The sequence below is a fragment of the Oncorhynchus clarkii genome, chromosome 30 (genome assembly GCF_045791955.1).
Source record: "Oncorhynchus clarkii lewisi isolate Uvic-CL-2024 chromosome 30, UVic_Ocla_1.0, whole genome shotgun sequence".
Classification (NCBI taxonomy): domain Eukaryota; kingdom Metazoa; phylum Chordata; class Actinopteri; order Salmoniformes; family Salmonidae; genus Oncorhynchus; species Oncorhynchus clarkii.
In genome coordinates this window covers 11,428,664-11,451,338 of record NC_092176.1, presented here as the reverse complement: position 1 = coordinate 11,451,338, position 22,675 = coordinate 11,428,664, and the positions used below count along the sequence as shown (strand labels likewise).

Sequence of the window (22,675 nt, the reverse complement as noted above, 5' to 3'; positions counted from 1 at the left end):
TCAGAAGCTTCTAAAGCCATGATATCATTTTCTGGAATTTTCCAAGCTGTTTAAAGGCATAGTCAACTTAGTGTATGTATACTTCTGACCCACTGGAATTGTGATACAGTGAATTATAAGTGAAGTAATCTGTCTGTAAACAATTGTTGGAAAAATTACTTGTGTCATGCACAAAGTAGATGTCCTAACTGACTTGCTAAAACTATAGTTTGTTAATAAGACATTTGTGGAGTGGTTTAAAAACAAGTTTTAATTACTCCAACATAAGTGTATGTACACTTCCAACTTCAGCTGTATGTCCATATTCAAATGTTATGGAATGCATTTTATCCATTGTTTTTAATGGTAGGCCTACATTATGATCAAATAGCCACATTAGCCTACTTGGCCACTGTTCAAACTGTAACATAAAGCAGCTACAGCCTCAGTGTTCACAGTAAATGCGCCCTGAAAGTTGCACAACATTTTCACAACGTTCAAGTTTGCGTGCTCAGCAGACCTGAAATGTGCTTGGTGTCAAAAAAAAAACGAGAGGTAACATTGACAGAAACTACATTGATTTAATTATTTTCATCACAATGTGACACCTTCTCCATTATATTCTAACAGCATTTTAAATGTACAATATGTGGGGGACAAAATGGCGCCGTAGAGAGAACACGATGTTTCAGTGAGCTCTCGTGGCATTCGTAAATTTAAATGTTTACATTAATCTCATAGTTTGAAAAAGTGGTAGAATTGGCTAAATACGTTACCATATAATGAGTCTTGACGGCTATTTCGCAAAAATATCCGACAACATGCCCAACAGAACTACTAAGAAGTCGACCAAAACCACCACCCCTGTGGATGTGCATGAGGAGCTAGCTAACGTTAGCGAGGCTAACACCATTGCGGATCCAGGCACAATGGACCTGGTGATTCAAAAGATGACTGATAGCATTACTAAAGTGATCGATGCTAAGATAAGAACGGTCTTGGAAGCAATAGCAGGCCATTCAGCTGAACTACAGAGGGTTGTGAAACGTGTTGTTGAGGCGGAAGGAAGAATTGATGCAGTGGAAACTACATCTATGGACGCTAAGATAAAAGCACTTGAGAAACAGGTGCGCGAAATGGCGGAGCACATTGACGACTTGCAATATTCGTGTTGTGGGACTCCCGGAAAATTCTGAAGGGACACGTTCAGTAAAATTCTTTGAGGAATGGATCCCTGGCTACCTACAAATGGACACTAATGCTGGTCGTGTGAAGCTGGACAGAGCCCATCGCTCTCAAGCACCGATACCCGGTCCCAATCAGCGCCCACGGCCGGTGGTTATAAAGTTCCACAACTTCACCGACAAGCAGCGCGTCCATGGCTAGAAACATCGGCTCTGATGGAAGTCAACGTAAAAGTCCTAGGTCTCATTCTTCAATGATTATTCCACTGCGGATGTACGAAGACGCAAAGCGTTTGATGAGGCGAAGGCTCGACTCAGGAGAATGAAGATGGAATACGCACTGTTGTACCCGGCCACATTGAAGATTATGGTCAACGCATCTCCTAAAAAGCTCTACACACCTGAAGAGGCTGCTGCGTTTATTGACTCTCTCTGGTAAATAACTTTTAAGCTGCACCTCAGCAGCATTGGATAACTTTGTTTATTTTTGGTTGAATCTGATCATGAAACAGTGGTGGGAGTCCTCATGTACTCCGGCTCAGTGATATTCGTATCTTTATTATTTTTCTTGCTAAAGTAATAGCCGCTATAGCTCAGGCTGAGATATGTGTGAATCCATATTGGTGCCCAGGCTTGGTTTTAGGTGGAAGAGCCTCAATCTTCTTCTATTGATTTTCTTTTCCATACATATAAAGGATGAGGCTATTGAGCGGCAATGCGGACTTAAGTCTACATTGGAGAGTTGAAATCCCCTGCATGTTAGCTAGTGGGAAAACCCCCTTTTGGATCTTTACATGTTTAATTTTTGGGTTTACTATAGTTCGAGTTCAGGGTTCATATCGTTTGTTTACGCTTGGGGAGATAGAGGAGAGTTCAACACATGGAAAAAGGTACCACCCCACTTTTACAGTGGGATCCAGTCTGGATATTGAATGGTCAAGATACAATGGCAGGTAACGGACTGCGTGTATGTACATGGAACATTAGAGGGAGCCATAACCCCATTAAGAGGAAGAAGGTACTGTCTTTTTTGAAAAAATAAAATATTGATATTGCCCTGTTGCTAGAAACTCATTTGGATGATAAGGAGCACCTGAAATTACAACAAGGGGGGTTTGGTCAGGTGTTTTTCCTCATCATTTACATCCAGAAGTAGAGGGGTAGCAATTCTGGTGAAGAAGAACTTACCACTTAAGGTCTTTAATTGTGCGAAACAGAAATTTGGTCGCTTTGTTATAATTAATGGTACTTTACAAGGGCAGAACATTTCTATAATGAATATTTACTTTCCCCCTGCTCATCCCCCTGATTTCCTCACTAAGGTATTTCTAGACTTTTCAGAATTAAACTCGGACACTGCAGTGGTTGGAGGAGATTTTAACTGCTTGTTGAACCCCCTTTTTGATAGGTTTCCCAGGGGTATAGCTTCACTCTCTCCTCAAGCTAAGTCACTTAAAGCTATTTGTGATGATCTGGGGTATGCGGATGTCTGGAGAGCTTTTCATCCCTCCAACAGAGAGTTCACTTTTTTCTCTGCACCTCATGGATGTCAGACTAGAATAGATTATTTTTTTATGCCCAGGACGTCTCTGCAGTCTGTTTTATCCGCTAGGATAGGAAGCATAGTCACATCTGATCATGATGAGGTGATCCTGGACATAAAACTCAACGGGGCATTCAATCGGTCAAGACATTGGAGGTTGAACACAACCATTCTTAAAGACCATACATTCACATATTTTATTACAGAGTTTAAAGCATTTTTCTCTATTAACTCTCAATCAACAGATAACCCCTTGCTCCTTTGGGAGACCTGTAAAGCGTATGCCAGGGGTCTGATTATGTCATACACAGCTACTAAGAGACGGAAAAAGCGTGAAAAGCAAAAAATGTTAGAGGGTGAATTAGGAACTAAAGAGAAGGACTACATTAAAACGCCCACTCCTGCCCTATTAAAGGAAATATCAGTCATTAGATCAACGTTAGACTCTCTCCTAACACAGGACGCTGAAAAGAAAATGAGATTTGTCAGGCAAAAGCTATATGAACATGGCGATAAGCCAGGAAAGTACTTGGCATACTTAGCTGAAAAGAGAGCTGACTCTCAGTCAATTGCTACTATTACTGATTCTGATGGTAATCATTTATATGAAAATAAATTGATAAGTGACTCATTTAAGAAATTTTATGCAAACCTTTATGCCTCAGAACTGCCAAATGATGCACCCAAATTAATGGAGAACTTATTTTGTAAGATTGAGCTCCCTACTATCTCCGAAGAGCAGAGGTCCCTCCTTAATGCCCCTATTACCAAGGAAGAGATAATGTTCGCAATTAAGAATCTGCAAAATGGTAAGGCCCCAGGACCAGACGGGTTTTGAAGTGAGTTCTATAAAGAGTTCCATGGCCTGATCCTTGAGCCACTGCGTGATATGTTTAATCACTCATTTTCAAATGACCAACTCCCTCAAACGCTGAGAGAAGCCAACATTTCACTTATTCTCAAAAAGGGAAAATGTCCAGAGTCTTGTTCTTCGTACAGACCAATTTCCCTTCTCAATGTGGATAGAAAATTGCTTTCTAAAATTCTAGCCACAAGATTAGGGGACTCACTGCCACTAATTGTGAAAGGAGACCAAACTGGCTTCATTAAGGGCCGTAAGTCATGCAACAATGTCAGGCGGCTTCTTAATGTTATTCAAGCCTACCAACAAAGTGCTGTGGATGGTCTTGTGCTCTCCCTAGATGCTGAGAAAGCATTTGATCGTGTGGAGTGGTCTTACCTATTATTTGCTCTAAATAAATTTGGTCTGGGTGACAACTTTATAAAATGGGTGAAAGTTTTATATGATGATCCTCAGGCTGCTATCCTTACTAATGGGCTAAGGTCAAATAGCTTCTCTATACACAGAGGTACCAGACAGGGCTGTCCGTTATCCCCCCTCCTCTTTGCACTCGTTATGGAACCACTGGCCGAGGCCGTCAGGGCAACGCCTGCTATACAGGTGCTGCTCATTGGTGATGTTCACCATAAAATAAGCTTGTATGCTGATGATGTCCTGATATTCATCTCTAGTCCCGAGACTTCAATTACAGCTCTTATTAATATTATTGAATTATTCAGCGAATTCTCAGGCTACAAGATTAACCAAACTAAGTCAGAGGCTATGCCACTTGGTAGCCTACACTCTGTACCTAATACTTCTCCCCCCTTCCCTTTTAAATGGTCTCCCTCAGGTTTCATGTATCTGGGTATATTTGTAACTCCTAAATTCCAGCAAATGTACAAAGCCAATTTTGTTCCCTTGTTTGATACAATAAGACAGGATCTGGAGCGCTGGAACTCTCTCCCGATTTCTTGGTTGGGTAGGATATCCCTCTTGAAAATGAACATTTTACCTAGACTACTTTACCCAATCCGAATGATCCCAGTATTACTCTCCAATAAGGTAATAAAGGATGTAAATGGATGGCTAAGTTCCTTTAAATGGAGTAAACGCAAGCCAAGACTTAAGATGGCAATATTGCAGCTGCCAAGTTCTATGGGCGACTTGGACCTGCCCAATATCAGGTTCTATCAGTGGTGTGCCCACCTTTGTTATATTTCTGACTGGATCACAAATTATGACTCCTCTTCCTCTATTTGGTTAGACATTGAGACTTCTTCAAAATACCCCTTACAGGATCTTTTATTTTTCAGAAGTTTCAAGTCTGTAGAAGATCACTGCAATAATCCCGTTACACTTAACACACTCAAAGAATGGAGGTCAGTTCAACGCTTCCTGGGAAGGTCCAAACCTACCTCTGCTCTTACCCCAATTCTTAACAACCCAGATTTCAGTCCAGGATTGCTGGATGCTGGCTTTAACTTTTGGCTTAATAAGGGCATACGCAGGCTAAATGACTTATTTGCTGATAAAATTTTGTTGTCATTTGAGCAGATGGTCGAGAAATATCGACTCCCAAAACAGGACTTTTTCCGCTTCCTACAAGTAAGACATTATATTCTGAAGAGCACCACCTTAATTGGTAACCCTGATGTATCTGTCATTGAAAGAATGCTTTTTTTCCCACAAAGGAAAATGTCTATAAGTCTGTTTTATGATACTTTAAGGTCCTTTTCTGCTGTCAACACACAGAGGGTGAAACAAGTGTGGGAGAAATAATTGTCTGTTACTATTGACGAAGAGATGTGGGAGGACATTTGGAGATATGCAAAAACAATATCTATATGTAATCGTACTAGAGCAATCCAATTAAGAATAATACACAGATTGCATATATCCCCAAATCGCAGACATGCTTTTAGCCCCACTTCCTCTTCCCCTCAGTGTCTTAAATGCAAAACTGATACAGGCACCCTAACACATTGTTTATGGTCATGTACCAAAATACAAAGATACTGGTCTGGTGTTCTGCAAGAAATTGAAAAGATCCTAGGGGTTGATCTAGAATTGGACCCAGTTTCTTTACTGTTAGGTCTCCCTAGTAGGCATGTTACTTCTGTGGGTAAAAGGTGGCTTTACAACATCCTTACCTTCGCAGCGAGGAAAAACATCCTTTTACAGTGGATTAGTGATAAGGTTCCTTCTATTAAAGATTGGCATAAGATACTATTTGAATGGGTGCCTCTGGAATATCTGACATGTACATTGCATTCTAAAACAGACCAGTTCTATAAAGTATGGGAACCTTATCTAAATTACCTAGAACCTGAGGTATCAGCTATTATGCTGCAAGGATTCTCGTAGAATGGCGGGGATGTATGTATTTCAGAACTACACTGTACGTTCCATGTGTGGAACCTAACCTCTTGGTTTAAACTGAGCTTTTTTTTCTGTTTGTAAGTTTGTTTAAAATGTATGTATTGAGAGACACAATGATGGTGATGGGGTGAGAGAAGCACCGAGCGGGAAGAGGAAAATGGTGTACGTATGTATGGGTGTGTGTGTGCGTACGCGTATATGTGTGTATATGCATGAGTATGTATGGGTGTGTGTATGTGTATATATATATATATATATATGTATATATATGTGTAAGTGGGTGCTGTTTTTCTTGCTTTTTTTCTGTGTGCTTTGTCTCTGTTGTTGTATCTCTTAATATGGGTGAAAATTGTGAAATTCCAATAAAAATACTGTTACAAAAAAAATGTACAATATGTTTATTAGATTTGTGTGGGAGCAGTTGTACTCTACAGCAGCAGAGAGATTAAACCCTGAAATTTTTTTGACGTGAAAGATGTTCCAGGGATGTGTTACATTGATCCTAACCAGGGCAGCCCAGCTGATGCCATTCTGGTCTACTGTGACTTCACTGCAGCACCAAAGAGCTGTCTTTCTCCGCTCCAGCCTCAGGTACTTCCACACACACCTCTGGCTCTGGGACCCTCTGAACTATAGATATTTTTTCATGTGGTAATAACATATGCTATGTGTGTTTGAAATTCGTTCAAACCACAGGTGCCAATGAAGGCATGGCTGAAGGATTCTAGGACAAATATCTTATTTCATTGGTTGAGTTCAATGGAAAGAGGCTTTCAAGTGAGGCTCAAATCCAACCTTGATTCTGTCTTGCTCTCATGTCCTTAGTTTGATTTGATGCTTTGAAACCACACCTTCCATTCCCTCTCCCAGTTTGAGTATCCAGGACCGGATGTAGTGCAGATGAGGTTCCTTAGGTTAAACAGCAGGCTCACCAGTCAGAACATGACCTACTCCTGCCAGCCTGGGACAGACAGGGACCAGGGGAAAGAGAGGTGAAGTTCCTGGCAGACACACAAAGACAAAGTTACCTGGGGACATTACGAGAGTGTGTGGTATGTTTTCAGACTATAATGATTACCATGTACTGTATTAGATGATGATGGTGATCAATCAATCAAATTGTATTGGTCACATACACAATTGGCAGATGTTATTGTGGGTGTAGCAAAATTATGATGTAGAGGAGGGGGCTGTTGAGGGATGTTGAAGAGAGAGTCACTTCAGTGCTTGTAATTTACTTTGTGTTTCCTTCTTGGCAGTCCTCTGAGGAGCTGGATTCCGGAGACCGTCGTGAGTCAGGGTTCCAGTTTGAGAGCGAGGACCTCGATCTGCTTCCACTGAGAGATCTGGCAGTGTTCGGAAGCAGTGACCTCACACAGGAGTTTGGATTCACTGTCGGGTCTGTGTGCTTCAGCTAAAGGAAAAAGAGACACTCTCTCTAAGGACTGATAAGAGCAGAGACAACAATGAGACAATCACCAGACAACCTCCAGCTAGTGGGGAAATGACTCAGAGATACTGGAAAGAGACAGAGAAAGGCATCAGCATTTCTCCACTTCTCATGACAGAATTGTTTATTGACAAAATAGAAGTACCAACCAACAGGACAAAGTGTCTGTTTTCTCTCTCCAAAGGTTAACCAGATAACAAACATGAACTGGTTGGTCTGTTGCCAGGGATATTCCTGAAAGAAAGTATCTTTGTATTTTGTGTACACTGATTTCATTTGTGATATTGAAACATGCTTATTCATGTAATTGGTTTAAATGATGGTGGTTTCCTTAAATGTTTATGGTGCTATAATTCAGTTTTTTACAAACATTCCCATACTTAATTCAGGTATGTTCTTGACCAAGAGCACTGTGGTTTACACAACCTTCAGTGCCGCAACTTAACAATGTTTCCCAAATCTGTGCTCACTCTACCCTTACATCCCAAGTTAGAAACTAAGGAACATATCAATATTGATCCCTTGGTCAAAAAGTAGGAAGACTAATACAATGAGGACTATTAGGAGCTATGGCAATTAATTAATTGTATTTGGTGATAACATTTTATGCATATTATTGCAGCACCTGATAGATGCAGTAGCCAGTAACTACCATTTGTGAAATTGTAATGTTCTGATGTCTGTTGATACAGAGGAACAATGCGGTACTATAAAACAAAGTTGATGTATATAGGTCATTCAATAAGACCAACGTTGACGTTTTCTGTAGATCCTTTGTGTCTCCTGTGTTTTTACCTCACTGCACCTTATTATGATGTCCCTGCTTGAGGTTTATCTTTGTCCCTCCTCAATTTACCACATGATTTTACACCCTGACTTGGCTTTATTCTACCATGAACCCCAACCTGAGAAGCTTTGACAAGGGAAAAATGACTCCCCAGCTCTGTGAAAAACAGTTCTGATTCGAATGGAAAAACTCCAGGAGGGACTTTGTGGTCTCTTGATAATGTGCTTACAATTGATACTGGATTGCATGCAGCAGGCTTTGAACGTGGTATGGAACTTCAATGACAGAGACAAAGGTATCTTTAAAGTTTTGCTCAGTTTCATCTTTGCTAAAAGGTGTGTGTTTGTAAATGGTGTGATTTACTTAATTTATTTGCTGGCCAGTTTTCAAGTGTTTTAAGTATCCAGTCAATGATCGATCTCTCTATCTCTATATATAAAATCCATATGCTCTCATGTTTTGTAATATGCACACGAGATACCAGTAATTGTTTGGGGTTCAACTGAAATATATGAATAAATTAAAGTATTGTACTAATTTATTCATAATTCATTGGTATTGCCACTCCACAAAAAGCACCCAAACAAGTGGAAAATATAAGCCATTTTAATTAAAACTTAAAGCACTTAAAAAGCGATGTGATTTGACTACATTAGATTAATGAACATTGACTACCGATGAAGAAGCTATGATGTTTCATGAAAATAATCGGGCGAAGTGTTGACATGAGAGAAAGGCGATAACTACAGTGTATCGTCCTCGGACATTGTTGCCCTTGCTCTGATCGCTCAGATGACTTTTTCCTGACACTGAGCATAGACATTTCTGCTGCTGTTGAGTAGAGGACCATTCTCTTCAAGGTAGGCAATCATTTTAAACAAACACTTGCGTTTATCCTGTAAGACATGCTCCTCGTTTATAGCGAATTGACTGTACTCGTGTAACGGCTTGTTTTTAGGCTGTAGGCCTCGTAATGCCTCGGTCTCTAGTCGCTCTGTGAATCGGTCAAGCCTCGCTCAAGACCCAGGACATTGGAATTGGGAGCTCCGAAGAGCACAAGAGACGATACGTTGTAGTTTAAAATGTAAAGGTATTTCTAAATTCAACGTCTGTAGTTTTAGCCTGGGTTTTATTGGCAGACAGTAAATGATTATGTAGGTTTGGCGCTGATGTTTCACATCGTAATTAACAGCTGTTGCGCCAGGACTCCTGAGGTGAATAGCCTCCAGGCTTCCTCGTCAGATGACTTTAGTTGTGTAATACTGTATGCCATGTATTTCCTTTCTAAACTCATTTTACTTGTTTAGGAAAAAATGTAAGAAATATTTTCAATAGTGAGGACAAGTGGCTGACAGACTGCAATAAGTGACAGCAGCAAAATGTAAACGAAACTGCATTGCTTTGTTTTCAGATAGTTTTATTTCTCTATTAAAACAAAGTGATCCGTATGTGGTTTATTAGATCAAAACAGATTGAGCTACTTTTAATATTGAGGACACATGCATACATACATACATACATATATATATATACGGATCACTTTGTTTTAAAAGAGAAATAAAACTATACATATATATGGCAATGCAGTTTCGTTTACATTTTGCTGCTGTCACTTATTGCAGTCTGTCAGCCACTTGTCCTCACTATTGAAAATATTTCTTAAATTTTTTCCTAAATGTATGTATGCATGTGTCCTCAATATTAAAAGTAGCTCAATCTGTTTTGATCTAATAAACCACATCTCTCTACAGTTGAGTTTGTATCAGAGAAGATAATGTGTCGCCTATATATTGCATCTGCTGTCATTTCTAATTGGCAGCCCACTTTCTCCCTCTAGCACTGTGCCTATGACTTCACCGTGGGGTGGGCTGGAGACATGAACCCACCATCAAGGACGGACTTTGTGTCTTTAACCCTCACTGGACAAGAAAGTGGCATCTATAATAACAGTAAACAGTGGAGAAGACAGTCCTGCTGGAGGGTGAGTGATGGCTGAAGGAAGTCAACCAACTTACTTATCTCACACACTGATCCGATGACTTATTATGTGCTATTTACAGTTTATTTATATGCTGTAAGGCATATCGCACTGAATGTTTGGTACATCAAATGTAGCATGACATTTTAATGGTTTACTAACTTGAATAAAAACATTTCTCAAAGACATAATTGTGATCATAACCATAATATCATGTGATAGCCACTCAGAAAGGACATGACTGGTGCTCAGACCTGTCACTGTTAGTCAGTAGAGGTAGGACCGTTGTTTATCAGAAGAATACGACGCTGCAGTGTTTCTGTATAGTAGCAGCATGTTACTATAGTGACGCAGTTGATCAGACATGTAGCACTGTGTGTGACATTCAGTGATTCTTCTGTATTTCTAGTTGACCGTGTGCTTGTCTCTCCTGACGGACAAGCCAGCGCAGTCAATTTACAAATGAGTTTTTATCTAATTCACCCTGTGCTTATGGCTTTGTCATTTTCTCTCTCACCCAAATTGCACCCATATATCCACAGAAATGGAAACTGTTATCCAGATTGCAGCGCAACCTAATCCTCTTCACCGTGGCTCTCATGTTAGTTTGTGGGATTGCTACTAACCCCAGTGTCACAGAACATTTCCGAGGTAAGTCCAGCAAAACAATGGAATTGTTATAATGTATGGTGGTGACTGTTCCCGAGGCACCAGAGACTGAGCATTCTCCCCTCTGCTTCCTCCCCAGGCTTGGCTGTTGTTGCGAAGGAGGAAGGGGACCATGCTCTGAAACCTGTCATCCATGAGGTCCAACCTGAGTTGGACAAACTGAACCGACCGTTAGTACCAGAGTCACCTTCAGAGGTTGGTACATTCCACTCCTCTGCTTTACTACTAAAGCCAACCTTTGACTATGACAAAATATGTGGATTGACACATCCAGTAAGCTGGGTTTCTGAAGTAAAGCTTTTCCCTCCCTTTACCATGTCTCTTCCTTCAGAAGCAGAAGAGGGCAGCCCACAAGCGGGGGCCACCCGGCCTGCAGAACCGACTGCAAAAGAAAGGGAACGTGTCAGATACCCAGGTGGAGGGAGAGAAGACACTTGTTAAGTAAGACTAGCCTCTAATCAGTGGAGAGAACTGATGGACTGATTGATAACAACATACTGATACACCTTTATTGCATGGGTTAGAAAAGTGGATTGTGATGCGTAATCTGAATAAAATATACAACTTGATTCCAAGCAAATATATACATGTTTTCTTGTCTTCTCATCTCATTGACTGGCCCCTATGTGTGTTTAGCTGGCGTGTGGCCATGATTGACCAAGCCACTGAAAGAAGAACTGCCAAGGAAGCAGCGAACAAGGTGGATGTCTCAGAGGTTGAGCAAGAGGGCCATTCACACAAGGAGCCAGGTCTTTGCCATATTTATGCCCCTACTGTCTCTCTCTGTCTCTCTCTGCTCAAACCCTCCATAGCACCCCTTCATGACCATGAACAACAGCTGAGTTTATTAACCACACGTTGAGTTTGATGTGTGCATGGCCTGAAAGAGACTTAAATAGAAGTAGTGAATTCATCATTCTGGAACGGACTTGGATGGTGGCCTATTATCTTGGCACGTGTGTGTTTCAGAAGTCGATAGGCTTGAGGCAGTACGTGATGCTTTCAGACATGCATGGAAGGGCTACAAAGAGTTTGCCTGGGGGAAAGATGAGCTGAGGCCCATGTCTAAGTCCTATGGAGAGTGGTTTGGCCTAGGCTTGACCCTAATTGATGCACTGGATACAATGTGGATCCTCAACCTCAAAAAAGGTACCTACAGTACATTCATGATCCAGCTTTTCTATATACCTTCTGTATCAGAGTTTTCATGGAGTTAGACCACTAAAGTTTCTTGCCCTCTTTTGGACAGAGTTTGAGGAGGCTAAGACCTGGGTGTCCACAGAGCTGTCCTTTGATAAAGACGTGGACGTGAACCTGTTTGAGAGCACCATCCGTATCCTGGGCGGATTGCTAAGCACTTACCATCTGACTGGAGACACTCTGTTCCTGGACAAGGCTGTGAGTCACGTACAGGGAGACCTATAGAGAGCTGGCACTTACTGTTTCTGCTGCTGGGCCTCTGGCACTTCCTCCTCCAGTCCCTCTGTCTCTCAAAGACCCTTTCATGGGCTGCTGCTAATGCTGCTGGTCATATGAATTAAGTCCTGAAATTAAGAAAAACATCTTTGGGAGATGGGGGTCTGGTTAAGGAAACCAAATTGATGGGCATTTGTGTTTTTTAATTTTATTTTTATGACTTTGCAGAAAGATATAGGAACGAGGTTAATGCCTGCCTTCAACACCCCATCCAAGATCCCCTACTCAGATGTGAACATTGGGAAGGGTACGGCCCACCCCCCTCGATGGACGTCGGACAGCACTGTTGCGGAGGTCACCAGCATCCAGCTGGAATTTAGGGAGCTGAGTCGCCTCACTCAGGACACACGCTACCAGGTAAACCAAGCCACAACAGAGTATCAGGATCTGTTGGTAATGTTCATACCAACACTCAAAAGCAATGTTCCAATTGCAGGACTCGATTTGACGTCAGGTTTGATTTATACAGCACTCTATCAATCATCTCTGACGACATTTAACTGACTTTCTCCATCCCTTCTTCTACAGGCTGCAGTGGATGAGGTCATGCAGAAAGTCCACAAGCTGGAGGGGAAGCAGGATGGCCTCGTCCCCATGTTCATCAATACCAACAGCGGCCAGTTCACCCATTTGGGGATGTTCACGCTGGGTGCACGGGCAGACAGCTACTACGAATACCTCCTCAAACAGTGGATCCAGGGAGGCAAGAAGGAGACGGCGTGAGTCAAACTCTTTTCTAAACACTTTCCGGTCTACTTTTCTCAAGGCTGTATATGAAGTTTAGGCTGACGCTAATTCTCTGAGTCAGGTCTAGCCACTCAGGTCCTACTGATCTTGTCTAGGCTCCCTGCTAAGTACTGGGGGCAGGCAGCGGAGTTGTCCCTGCTCTAGCTTGCTGTCATGTTTGACAGTCTCATAGCTTGATCTCCTCAGAGCTGTCCCTCCCCTGATGTAACTGAGATGACTTAAACAGCCGAAGTCTCTCTGTTACCTGTAGTGCTGGACAAGCTGTGTGGATGTGAAGGAACAGTCTGTCGTATCAGGCTGTGAAGGAACAGTATGTCGTATCAGGCTGTGCATAAGACTGAAAATTTCATGACTCTGTCTGGTGATATTTGCTCAACTTCATGCACAACTAGGTCTTCAGAGCTGCCTTTATAAAACATTTACCCTCAGTTGGAACAGCTCTCTCAGACCCAGCACAGCTTGAGGACAGATTTGAGTTATTGTACAATGTTTTTAAAGTAGATCCTTGTATTTTCTTTTTTCTTGGCTCAGTGCTGTATCAGTTGGTGTTGTGGATTCTATGGGACACGTATAAAATAACAGAAAACTACGCAAGTACCATTAAGCTGACTGCTTCTCAGTATTTGTGTAGTTATAGACTATATTCCTTTAAGTCAAAGCAGTGTTGTGCTTATACAGAGCAGTACAAATAAACAGATGTGCTTGGCTGTAAAGCTGTGGCTGTTTTGGGTGTTCCTCGGGTTGTGCTCCAGAGTGCTTGGCTATAAAGCTGTGACTGTGTGTTCTTCAGGTTGCTGGAGGATTACCTGCAGGCCCTGGAGGGAGTGAAGAAGAACCTGCTGAAGAAGTCCTCTCCGAACAGGCTGACCTTCGTAGGGGAGCTTTCCCATGGCAGGTTCAGCCCCAAAATGGTTAGGATACTGACTATGCACACTAGATGAGTGTGTGTTGAAAAAGCTGCTGTTTTCTCTAGATTGTGTAACATGGACATGGTCATTCTCCACTGAACCCCCCTCCCCCATGTCAGGACCACCTGGTGTGTTTCCTCCCTGGGACCCTGGCTCTAGGGGCCCACCACGGCCTGCCAGCAGAACACATGGAGCTGGCCAAGCAGCTGATGGAGACCTGTTACCAGATGTATGCCCAGATGGAGACTGGCCTGAGCCCTGAGATTGTCCACTTTAACATGCACGAGGGCAGCATCGGAGATGTAGACGTGAAGGTAGGGGTGTGCTCTGAACAACACTCACAGCAGAGATATGGTTATGATCAACACCCAACTGAAGTGCTATTTGGTTCCTGACAATTTATTTCACTGTTGTGAAGTGTGTTTTTCTGTTGATGCAATTGATATGATTGTTTCTCGTGTGTGTGTCATTACTTCAGCTTGCAGACAGACACAACCTCCTGCGCCCTGAGACGGTGGAGAGCTTGTTCTATCTGTACAGGTTCACTAAAGACAGGAAGTACAGGGACTGGGGCTGGGAGATCCTCCAGAACTTCAACAAGTACACCAAGGTGAGCGAGCACAGTCACTAACCAGCCTAGACTACTGTAAATACTGTAAGTAAATGAACCTGCCTGGTCCCAGATCTGTTTGGCATGACAATAGGAGTCATCTGGAACCAGGCTACTGAGAAATGCATTGTTAAAGTGAGTGATGAATCCTTATGTGTTAATTGAGTTAGTATTCCACAGACGTTACGCATCCTTCTTATAATAACGTGTGATAACAACATGTGATAACGTAATAACATGTGTGTCTCACCAGGTTTCTACTGGTGGCTACACGTCCATCAACAACGTCCGGGACCCAGAGTACCCCAACCCCCGGGACAAGATGGAGAGTTTCTTCCTGGGGGAGACTCTCAAATACTTCTACCTGCTGTTCTCCGATGACCCGGAGCTGCTCAGTCTGGACAAGTATGTGTTCAACACAGAGGCTCACCCCCTGCCCATCTGGCCCACTGCACAGTGAGCGATACACAGGGCAAGTCAACATGAAGCACATATACAGTAATACATCACAGCTCAGGGCTTGGCTACCACCAATATATCTTGTTATTCCTTATTGCATATCTCAGTGATTCAAATTTGGGTTGGTTTACCCTCTCCTTAATCGAAAACTCTGGAAAAATGCCTATTTTTAAAAGCCGGAATTCATTGTTTGTTTAAAAAGTGATTATTATAGCCATGATGGGGAGGGGTTGCAGCAGTGCTGGGGTGAGATTGAAGCGTAGTAGCTTTGATATCCAGTGGGGCAAAAAACTATTTAGTCAGCCACCAATTGTGCAAGTTCTCCCACTTAAAAAGATGAGAGAAGCCTGTAATTTTCATCATAGGTACACTTCAACTATGACAGACAAAATGAGAAAAAGAAATCCAGAAAATCACATTGTAGCATTTTCAATGAATTTATCTGCAAATTATGGTGGAAAATAAGTATTTGGTCACCTACAAACAAGCAAGATTTCTGGCTCTCACAGACCTGTAACTTCTTCTTTAAGAGGCTCCTCTGTCCTCCACTTATTACCTGTATTAATGGCACCTGTTTGAACTTGTTATCAGTATAAAAGACACCTGTCCACAACCTCAAACAGTCACACTCCAAACTCCACTATGGCCAAGACCAAAGAGCTGTCAAAGGACACCAGAAACAAAATTGTAGACCTGCACCAGACTGGGAAGACTGAATCTGCAATAGGTAAGCAGCTTGGTTTGAAGAAATCAACTGTGGGAGCAATTATTAGTAAATGGAAGACATACAAGACCACTGATAATCTCCCTCGATCTGGGGCTCCACGCAAGATCTCATCCCGTGGGGTCAAAATGATCACAAGAACGGTGAGCAAAAATCCCAGAACCACACGGGGGGACCTAGTGAATGACCTGCAGAGAGCTGGGACCAAAGTAACAAAGCCTACCATCAGTAACACACTATGCCGCCAGGGACTCAAATCCTGCAGTGCCAGACGTGTCCCCCTGCTTAAGCCAGTACATGTCCAGGCCCGTCTGAAGTTTGCTAGAGAGCATTTGGATGATCCAGAAGAAGATTGGGAGAATGTCATATGGTCAGATGATACCAAAATATAACTTTTTGGTAAAAACTCAACTCGTTGTGTTTGGAGGACAAAGAATGCTGAGTTGCATCCAAAGAACACCATACCTACTGTGAAGCATGGGGGTGGAAACATCATGCTTTGGGGCTGTTTTTCTGCAAAGGGACCAGGACGACTGGTCCGTGTAAAGGAAAGAATGCATGGGGCCATGTATCGTGAGATTTTGAGTGAAAACCTCCTTCCATCAGCAAGGGCATTGAAGATGAAACGTGGCTGGGTCTTTCAGCATGACAATGATCCCAAACACACCGCCCGGGCAACGAAGGAGTGTCTTCGTAAGAAGCATTTCAAGGTCCTGGAGTGGCCTAGCCAGTCTCCAGATCTCAACCCCATAGAAAATCTTTGGATGGAGTTGAAAGTCCGTGTTGCCCAGCAACAGCCCCAAAACATCACTGCTCTAGAGGAGATCTACATGGAGGAATGGGCCAAAATATTAGCAACAGTGTGTGAAAACCTTGTGAAGACTTTTGAGCTCTGTCATTGCCAACAAAGGGTATATAACAAAGTTTTGAGATAAACTTTTGTTATTGACCAAATACTTATTTTCCACCATAATTTGCAAATAAAATCATTAAAAATCCTACAATGTGATTTTCAGGATTTCTTTTCTCATTTTGTCTGTCATAGTTGAAGTGTACCTATAATGACAATTACAGGCCTCTCTCATCTTTTTAAGTGGGAGAACTTGCACAATTGGTGGCTGACTAAATACTTTTTTTGCCCCACTGTATATTTGGTTATCTTTGTCTGTTCTCGCCACATTGCTGCTGAGGGGGCCTGTCTATCCTCTGATGACAGTTGTTTACTCTGAAGGAAGAGTGGAAAACATGACAGGCAGCCAAGCTATGTCCTTGGATCATCATGGTTATTTTGTACACCAACACTAGAGAAAGATATGAGCGTGACTGGACTCCAAGCTGTGCCTAGATTGGAGGCAGCAGCCTGAGAGGAAGTGCTAGTTTGACAGAATACAGCACTGAGTGACCAGTGACACTCCCTATCATGGACTTCCCACATTAAGAAATTCTATAGTATACTATGGTATAAATCACTGTAGTGTATACTGTAGTATTTACAGTTAACTATATTATAAATACTGCAGTAAAGGAAAACAGTAGTATACTGTAGTATTTATTATAGTGTTTTTGTTTTATTATCTTTGACACCGAAGGGGAGACTTTCTCCTTCCAAAAACCTACTGGAGAATCACTAATGAAGCACATTTTCCATAACCTGTAGGTAGGTAGGACTGGGGTCTGAATTGAGAGTTCAGAGCTTCTGTTCTTTTATATAACCTGTAGGGAACACAATATATAGTCTATACTTGGAATATAGGTTTCTCACTTATGGGTGGTGCAAATTGGGACATGGGGGAGGGGAACGGGCAGGGTATATGCTAATTAAATACTGTAGTATTTACTATAGTTATAAAAGTGTAGTGTTTTTGTGGACATTACTGTAGTATTTACTACAACATTCTATAGTAAGTTCTACACATAATTGAGGGATACTACAGTGTGTAGTATAACATACTACAGCTTACTATGGAATTCTATAGTATGTACTGTAGTATTCATTTTTTTAATGTATGTGGGTTTACAGTAAATGACCAAGTATTGTGATAAAACATTCTGTGTCCCTGGATCCTCTCACTCTCCGGTCTCTTGATCGCATTCTTAAGAAATGGTTTATACAGATTTTTGAAAAGAGAATCAGTCTGATATTAATTGCATACTGTGAACCTTTTTGTGTATGGGGACTGCAAGCACTTATTGTTTAATTTCCTTGTGTTTTGAATTTGACTGACTCAGCTGCTATTATATTTAATGAATGTTACGTTTTCCTTATTTGTCATGCTTTCCTTTGTTGTGGGGTCAAACTAGTGTAAGTTGGAGTGGACATTTGGGTCATTTTAGTTATACAAATGTTTGAGATTTAAGCTGAATTTGGTTAGTATCATTTGAATTAATTTAGTGTATTGTGGTATACTACAGTGCCTTCAGAAAGTATTCATACCACTTGACTTATTCCACAATTTGTTGTTGTAGTCTGAATTCATAATTGAAACCTGTTACGGATGTTGGTTCCTGCACAGGAACCAAATCAGCGGAAATTTCAGAGCGCCACCTATAGTACTCGATAAAACTCAAACTTTCATTAAAACACACACGCAAGATACTCAATTAAAGCTACACTCGTTGTGAATCTAGCCAACATGTCAGATTTGTAAAATGCTTTTCGGCGAAAGCATGAGAAGCTATTATCTGATAGCATGCACCCCCCAAAATACCTGAACGAGACCTAAACAAAAGATTTAGCGTTAGCCGGCGCTACACAAAACGCAGAAATAAAATATAAAACATTCATTACCTTTGACGAGCTTCTTTGTTGGCACTCCTATATGTCCCATAAACATCACAATTGGGTCTTTTTCCCGATTAAATCCGTCAAAGTATGCCCAAAATGTCCATTTATGAAGGCCGTCTGATCCAAGGAAAATTCACCTTTAAAAGTTGCCTATAAACTTTTACAAATCACTTCAAACTACTTTTGTAAACCAACTTTAGGTATTAATAAACGTTAATAATCGATAAAATTGATCACGGGGCGATCTGTATTCGATAGCAGCAAGTCTTGAAATCATCGTCCATTTTTTTCACTTTCATAATTTCCTGGGTGCACCCCAAGACAGGAAGTGCCTATACGTCATCCCACCAAGGATAAACTTGCAATGAAATGCCAGTATTGGCGACATCGTGTGGAACCTCATCTATTTTTATCGCCTTAGACAATTCAAAGACTGGCGGATGAATTTTTTTTGTGTGTTTTTGGTGAACAGTTTTCCCTGGGATTTTTACTCCTGAACACATTCTGTTATAGCCACAGATATGATTTAACCAGTTTTAGAAACTTCAGAGTGTTTTCTATACACATATACTTATCATATGCATATACTATATTCCTGGTATGAGTAGCAGGACGTTGAAATGTTGAACCAGAGTTTCCACTAGGATTTTGCCTGTGTTAGCTCTATTCTGTTTTTTTTATCATTAACTCCCTAGTTCTTGCCAATGACAAGCATACCCATAACATGATGCAACCACCACCATGCTTGAAAATATGAAGTGTATCTTTGTATTGACTGGGTGTTTTGGTACACCATTTATAGTGTAATCACTTCACCATGCTCAAAGAGATATTCAATGTCTGCTTTTTCAATTTTTTACCCATCTATCAATAGGTGCCCTTCTTTGCGCAGCATTGGAAAACCTCTAGTCTTTGTGGTTAATCTGTATTAAATTCACTGTTCAACTGAGGGACCTTACAGATAATTGCATGTGTGGGGTACAGAAATGAGGTAATCATGTTAAACAATTATTGCACACAAAGTGAGTCCATGCAACTTATGTGACTTGTTAAGCAAATATTTACTACCGAAGTTATTCAGGCTTGCCATAACAAAGGGGTTGAATACTTTACTCGAAATTTTAAACTGCAACACAACAAAATGTGGGAAAAGTCAGTGTGTGACTACTTTCTGAAGGCACTGTATATCTGGATAGGCTGTATCATTCCTGTAAATATCTATGGGGAATGTAATATGTACATTTTTCACTCTCATGATTCTATTTGTAGTAGTATTTTATTTAAACCTTTTTGAGACGCAATTCAACATCCTAGGTGTATAGTGTGAGATTTTAGTTTTCTTTCCAATTGGAATGTTCAGCGCTCTCCTCCTTCAATGTTGCTTCACTTGTGCCTTCAACGTTGCGCTGGATAACCTTATGAAACTATTTTGACATCATTCATAAATTGCTGTTTTGTTATGGAAATGTGGATAGTTGTGCACAGATTTTTGTTTTACATATTCATGGTGTGGAATAAGGAATGTCATTTTCTAGCAGTCTTTCAACCATTTGCTGGATGTACTTCCGTAACTTTCAAACTGTGCATGCACTTATTGCACATATCACAAATAAGTGCTCTCTACTTGCTATCCCTCTTTCACATTTCTGATCAGTTATTATACTGCTGGTTGGATTTCAGATTCCTTTTTTAGAACTCTGATGTTTCTCAAAATGGATTCTAAATGTTTATAAACCAAAGATATCCTGGTTATTACAATATCTGGAATGAATCTACACTTCATTCTGTGAGGAATGACACAATAAGCCATTTCCCTAAGCCATGTTTTATAACAATGTAACCAAGGACTATTGGAGTTTTTGATACAGCATCTGAAGTCATTAGCTAACCAAGGTCAACAGCGTGTTAATACTGTCTTGGTTAATCACGTCTGCTGTTGTTCTGATTCCCTCAAGCTGTGGAGGACCATTTTATTTCAAACTGCTAATGCCATATACCCACCTGGGACCTCAAGGCAAAATAAGAAATATAAGTTCTTGTATTTTTCTTGCATATTGTAAACATTTGCAGTCAATGTTACACATTGGTCAGAATCTCTCCATTTCAATTCAACTATGCGCCTATGACATTTGCAACACTGTATTTTGGAACAGCCCGTGTGATGAGACTGCAACACCACTGACTCAGATGGAAAGTAGTACACCCATGTCTTGATTTAAATCTCTTTCAACTTGGGCATGAACATGCTAAACCAAGGGCCGGGAGCTAATGAGACCAGTGTTTCTGGGTCTGTGAACTGTTTTTAAGTCATGGCCTTTCAAAATGTGTTATGAATCATGTCACTTAGTTTTATTATACCATGGACCTGCTTTAATTTTGTATAAATGTCAACATTAAAATACTTTTATTGAACATTTTACAACTCTGTCACTCGATCATTACAATCCATGTCGAAGGCATTTCATCAGTATCTCTCCATTTTCACCCACTGGGCGATGGAATCTGACTCCATCTTACAGGCCTTTATAACAGATGTCGGATCAGCGTCATTGGCCTCTCTGGGAAGTAAGATCGCATGGTATAATATTAGCATTGAATTGAAACCATGCCTGTGGTAGTACCGTAAAAGATACTAAATAATATTCTAGAGTAAATAATTGTATACTGTTTGAATTTACAGTAGTTGATTGTGGAGTGGAAAAAAGTCAAGTGCGATTTTTGAATGACATAAGTCCTCTCACCTCAAATCCAAATGGTGAGCCCCCTCTGAGATGCAATCAGTGATGAGCTTAAGGACTTTCTCACCTACAGAACAAAAGTCATACACATTTTATTCATATCTTACTCTTCCATTTGCCCATGGGTCCAGGCCTCCATTGGATAAAATGTTTGCTGGCTGTGGAGAGGGCTGATAAGGCAACAAAGAACCAAAACATAAAGAACAAAACAGCACTGAGGAAACCATACTATGGAAAAATCAAGCGGACTAGGGTGACATTACAGCCAAGTGTTCTAGAAGCAAGCCATGTGTACTGCATGGGAATTTCAAACGATGTTGAAATGAGCAAGGCAGCAGGGTCATTCCGCCAAACAGTTGCCATCTCAAGAATTTAAAAAATACTATAGTAAGTGCCTATTAAGTGCCAAATAAAGCAACAGGGTTGATTACTTAAATTAGGGTACTTTTGCCATTAAAATGCTCAGTCTGATCGTGTGGGGGTGCTGATAAAAATGTAAATAGATTTACATACACATCCCTGGTTAACGGATAGGATCGTCTAAACTCTATAGCTTACCCAACTTACCCATTTAAAGTAGGAGGTTACATATGCAACTAAAAGATAAGTGGTCATTGGTCAGAATAATCCGATTGTGATGTCATGCTGTGGGCCAAAAACTCCATCCCACCTGAACAGGCTGAAATTCCATCCCACCTGAACAGGCTGAAATTCCAGGTGGGTTTTTTTTCTTCAAAAAGGGTGTTAATCATTTTCACAATTTCAGAGTGTTAATTCAACCTCAGTGTGGAAATACATCTTTATTTTAAGAACTAGCATCCCATTTTTGACTGCACTGCCCCTTTAAAACGAGGGACAGGGTTTTTTGGACCTTAAATTGATTACTAATCTCATCAAATAAATAATGATCTTCAGAAATTACCTTGTCAAAGCAACTAAATAATACAGTACCAATCAAAAGTTTGGACACACCTACTCATTCCTGGATTTTTCTTTATTTTTACTATTGTCTACAATGTAGAATAATAGTGAACACATCACAACTATGAAATAACACATTGAATCTAAAAAAGTGTTAAACAAATTAAAATATATCTAATATTTGAGATTCTTCAAAGTAGCCACCCGTTGCCTTGATAACAGCTTTGCACACTCTTGGCATTCTCTCAACCAGCTTCACCTGGAATGCTATTCCAACAGTCTTGAAGGAGTTCCCACATATGCTTGAATGCTTGTTAGTGGCTCCTTTTCCTTCACTCTGCGGTTGAACTCATCCCAAACCATCTCAATTGGGCTGAGGTTGGGTGATTGTCGAGGCCAGGGTTCTCATTTATAAAAATGTTCTTAGATTTATACTTGAACTTAGTTGTGAGATAATTTCCGACGGTGTGCTTATGTTCGATTTATAAATGATA

The 22,675-nt window shown here is 40.9% G+C and overlaps 1 protein-coding gene across 6 annotated transcripts; it reads left to right on the top strand.

Moving 5' to 3' along the window:
• The first annotated feature begins 8,897 nt into the window (after window positions 1-8,897).
• LOC139389877 (endoplasmic reticulum mannosyl-oligosaccharide 1,2-alpha-mannosidase-like) lies at window positions 8,898-20,939 on the top strand. 6 transcript variants are annotated; one of them, XR_011629442.1, is made up of 15 exons: window positions 8,898-9,026; window positions 10,004-10,147; window positions 10,687-10,795; window positions 10,893-11,008; window positions 11,145-11,254; window positions 11,450-11,562; window positions 11,786-11,962; window positions 12,063-12,211; window positions 12,458-12,646; window positions 12,818-13,008; window positions 13,827-13,947; window positions 14,064-14,258; window positions 14,423-14,554; window positions 14,808-15,331; window positions 16,812-20,939. XR_011629442.1 is itself a non-coding variant. In XM_071136885.1 (14 exons), exons 2-14 carry the CDS (start codon window positions 10,043-10,045, stop codon window positions 15,012-15,014), a joined length of 1,917 nt encoding a protein of 638 aa, XP_070992986.1. In that variant the 5' UTR covers window positions 8,898-9,026; window positions 10,004-10,042; the 3' UTR covers window positions 15,015-19,042. The 6 variants fall into 6 exon arrangements, 4 of the variants coding, with proteins under 4 accessions (XP_070992986.1, XP_070992987.1, XP_070992988.1 ...); XR_011629441.1 differs by having other exon boundaries at window positions 11,783-11,962; XM_071136885.1 differs by having other exon boundaries at window positions 11,783-11,962; window positions 14,808-19,042.
• Window positions 20,940-22,675: the final 1,736 nt, after the last annotated feature.

Bases quoted from the DNA above. Each gene is read 5' to 3' on its own strand.
- LOC139389877 (XM_071136883.1), top strand. From the start codon at position 9,336: ATGTTTCACATCGTAATTAACAGCTGTTGCGCCAGGACTCCTGAG. The intron at 9,381-10,003 runs GTGAATAGCCTC...TTCTCCCTCTAG, and splicing joins GTTGCGCCAGGACTCCTGAG to CACTGTGCCTATGACTTCAC. The intron at 11,255-11,449 runs GTAAGACTAGCC...ATGTGTGTTTAG, and splicing joins GGAGAGAAGACACTTGTTAA to CTGGCGTGTGGCCATGATTG.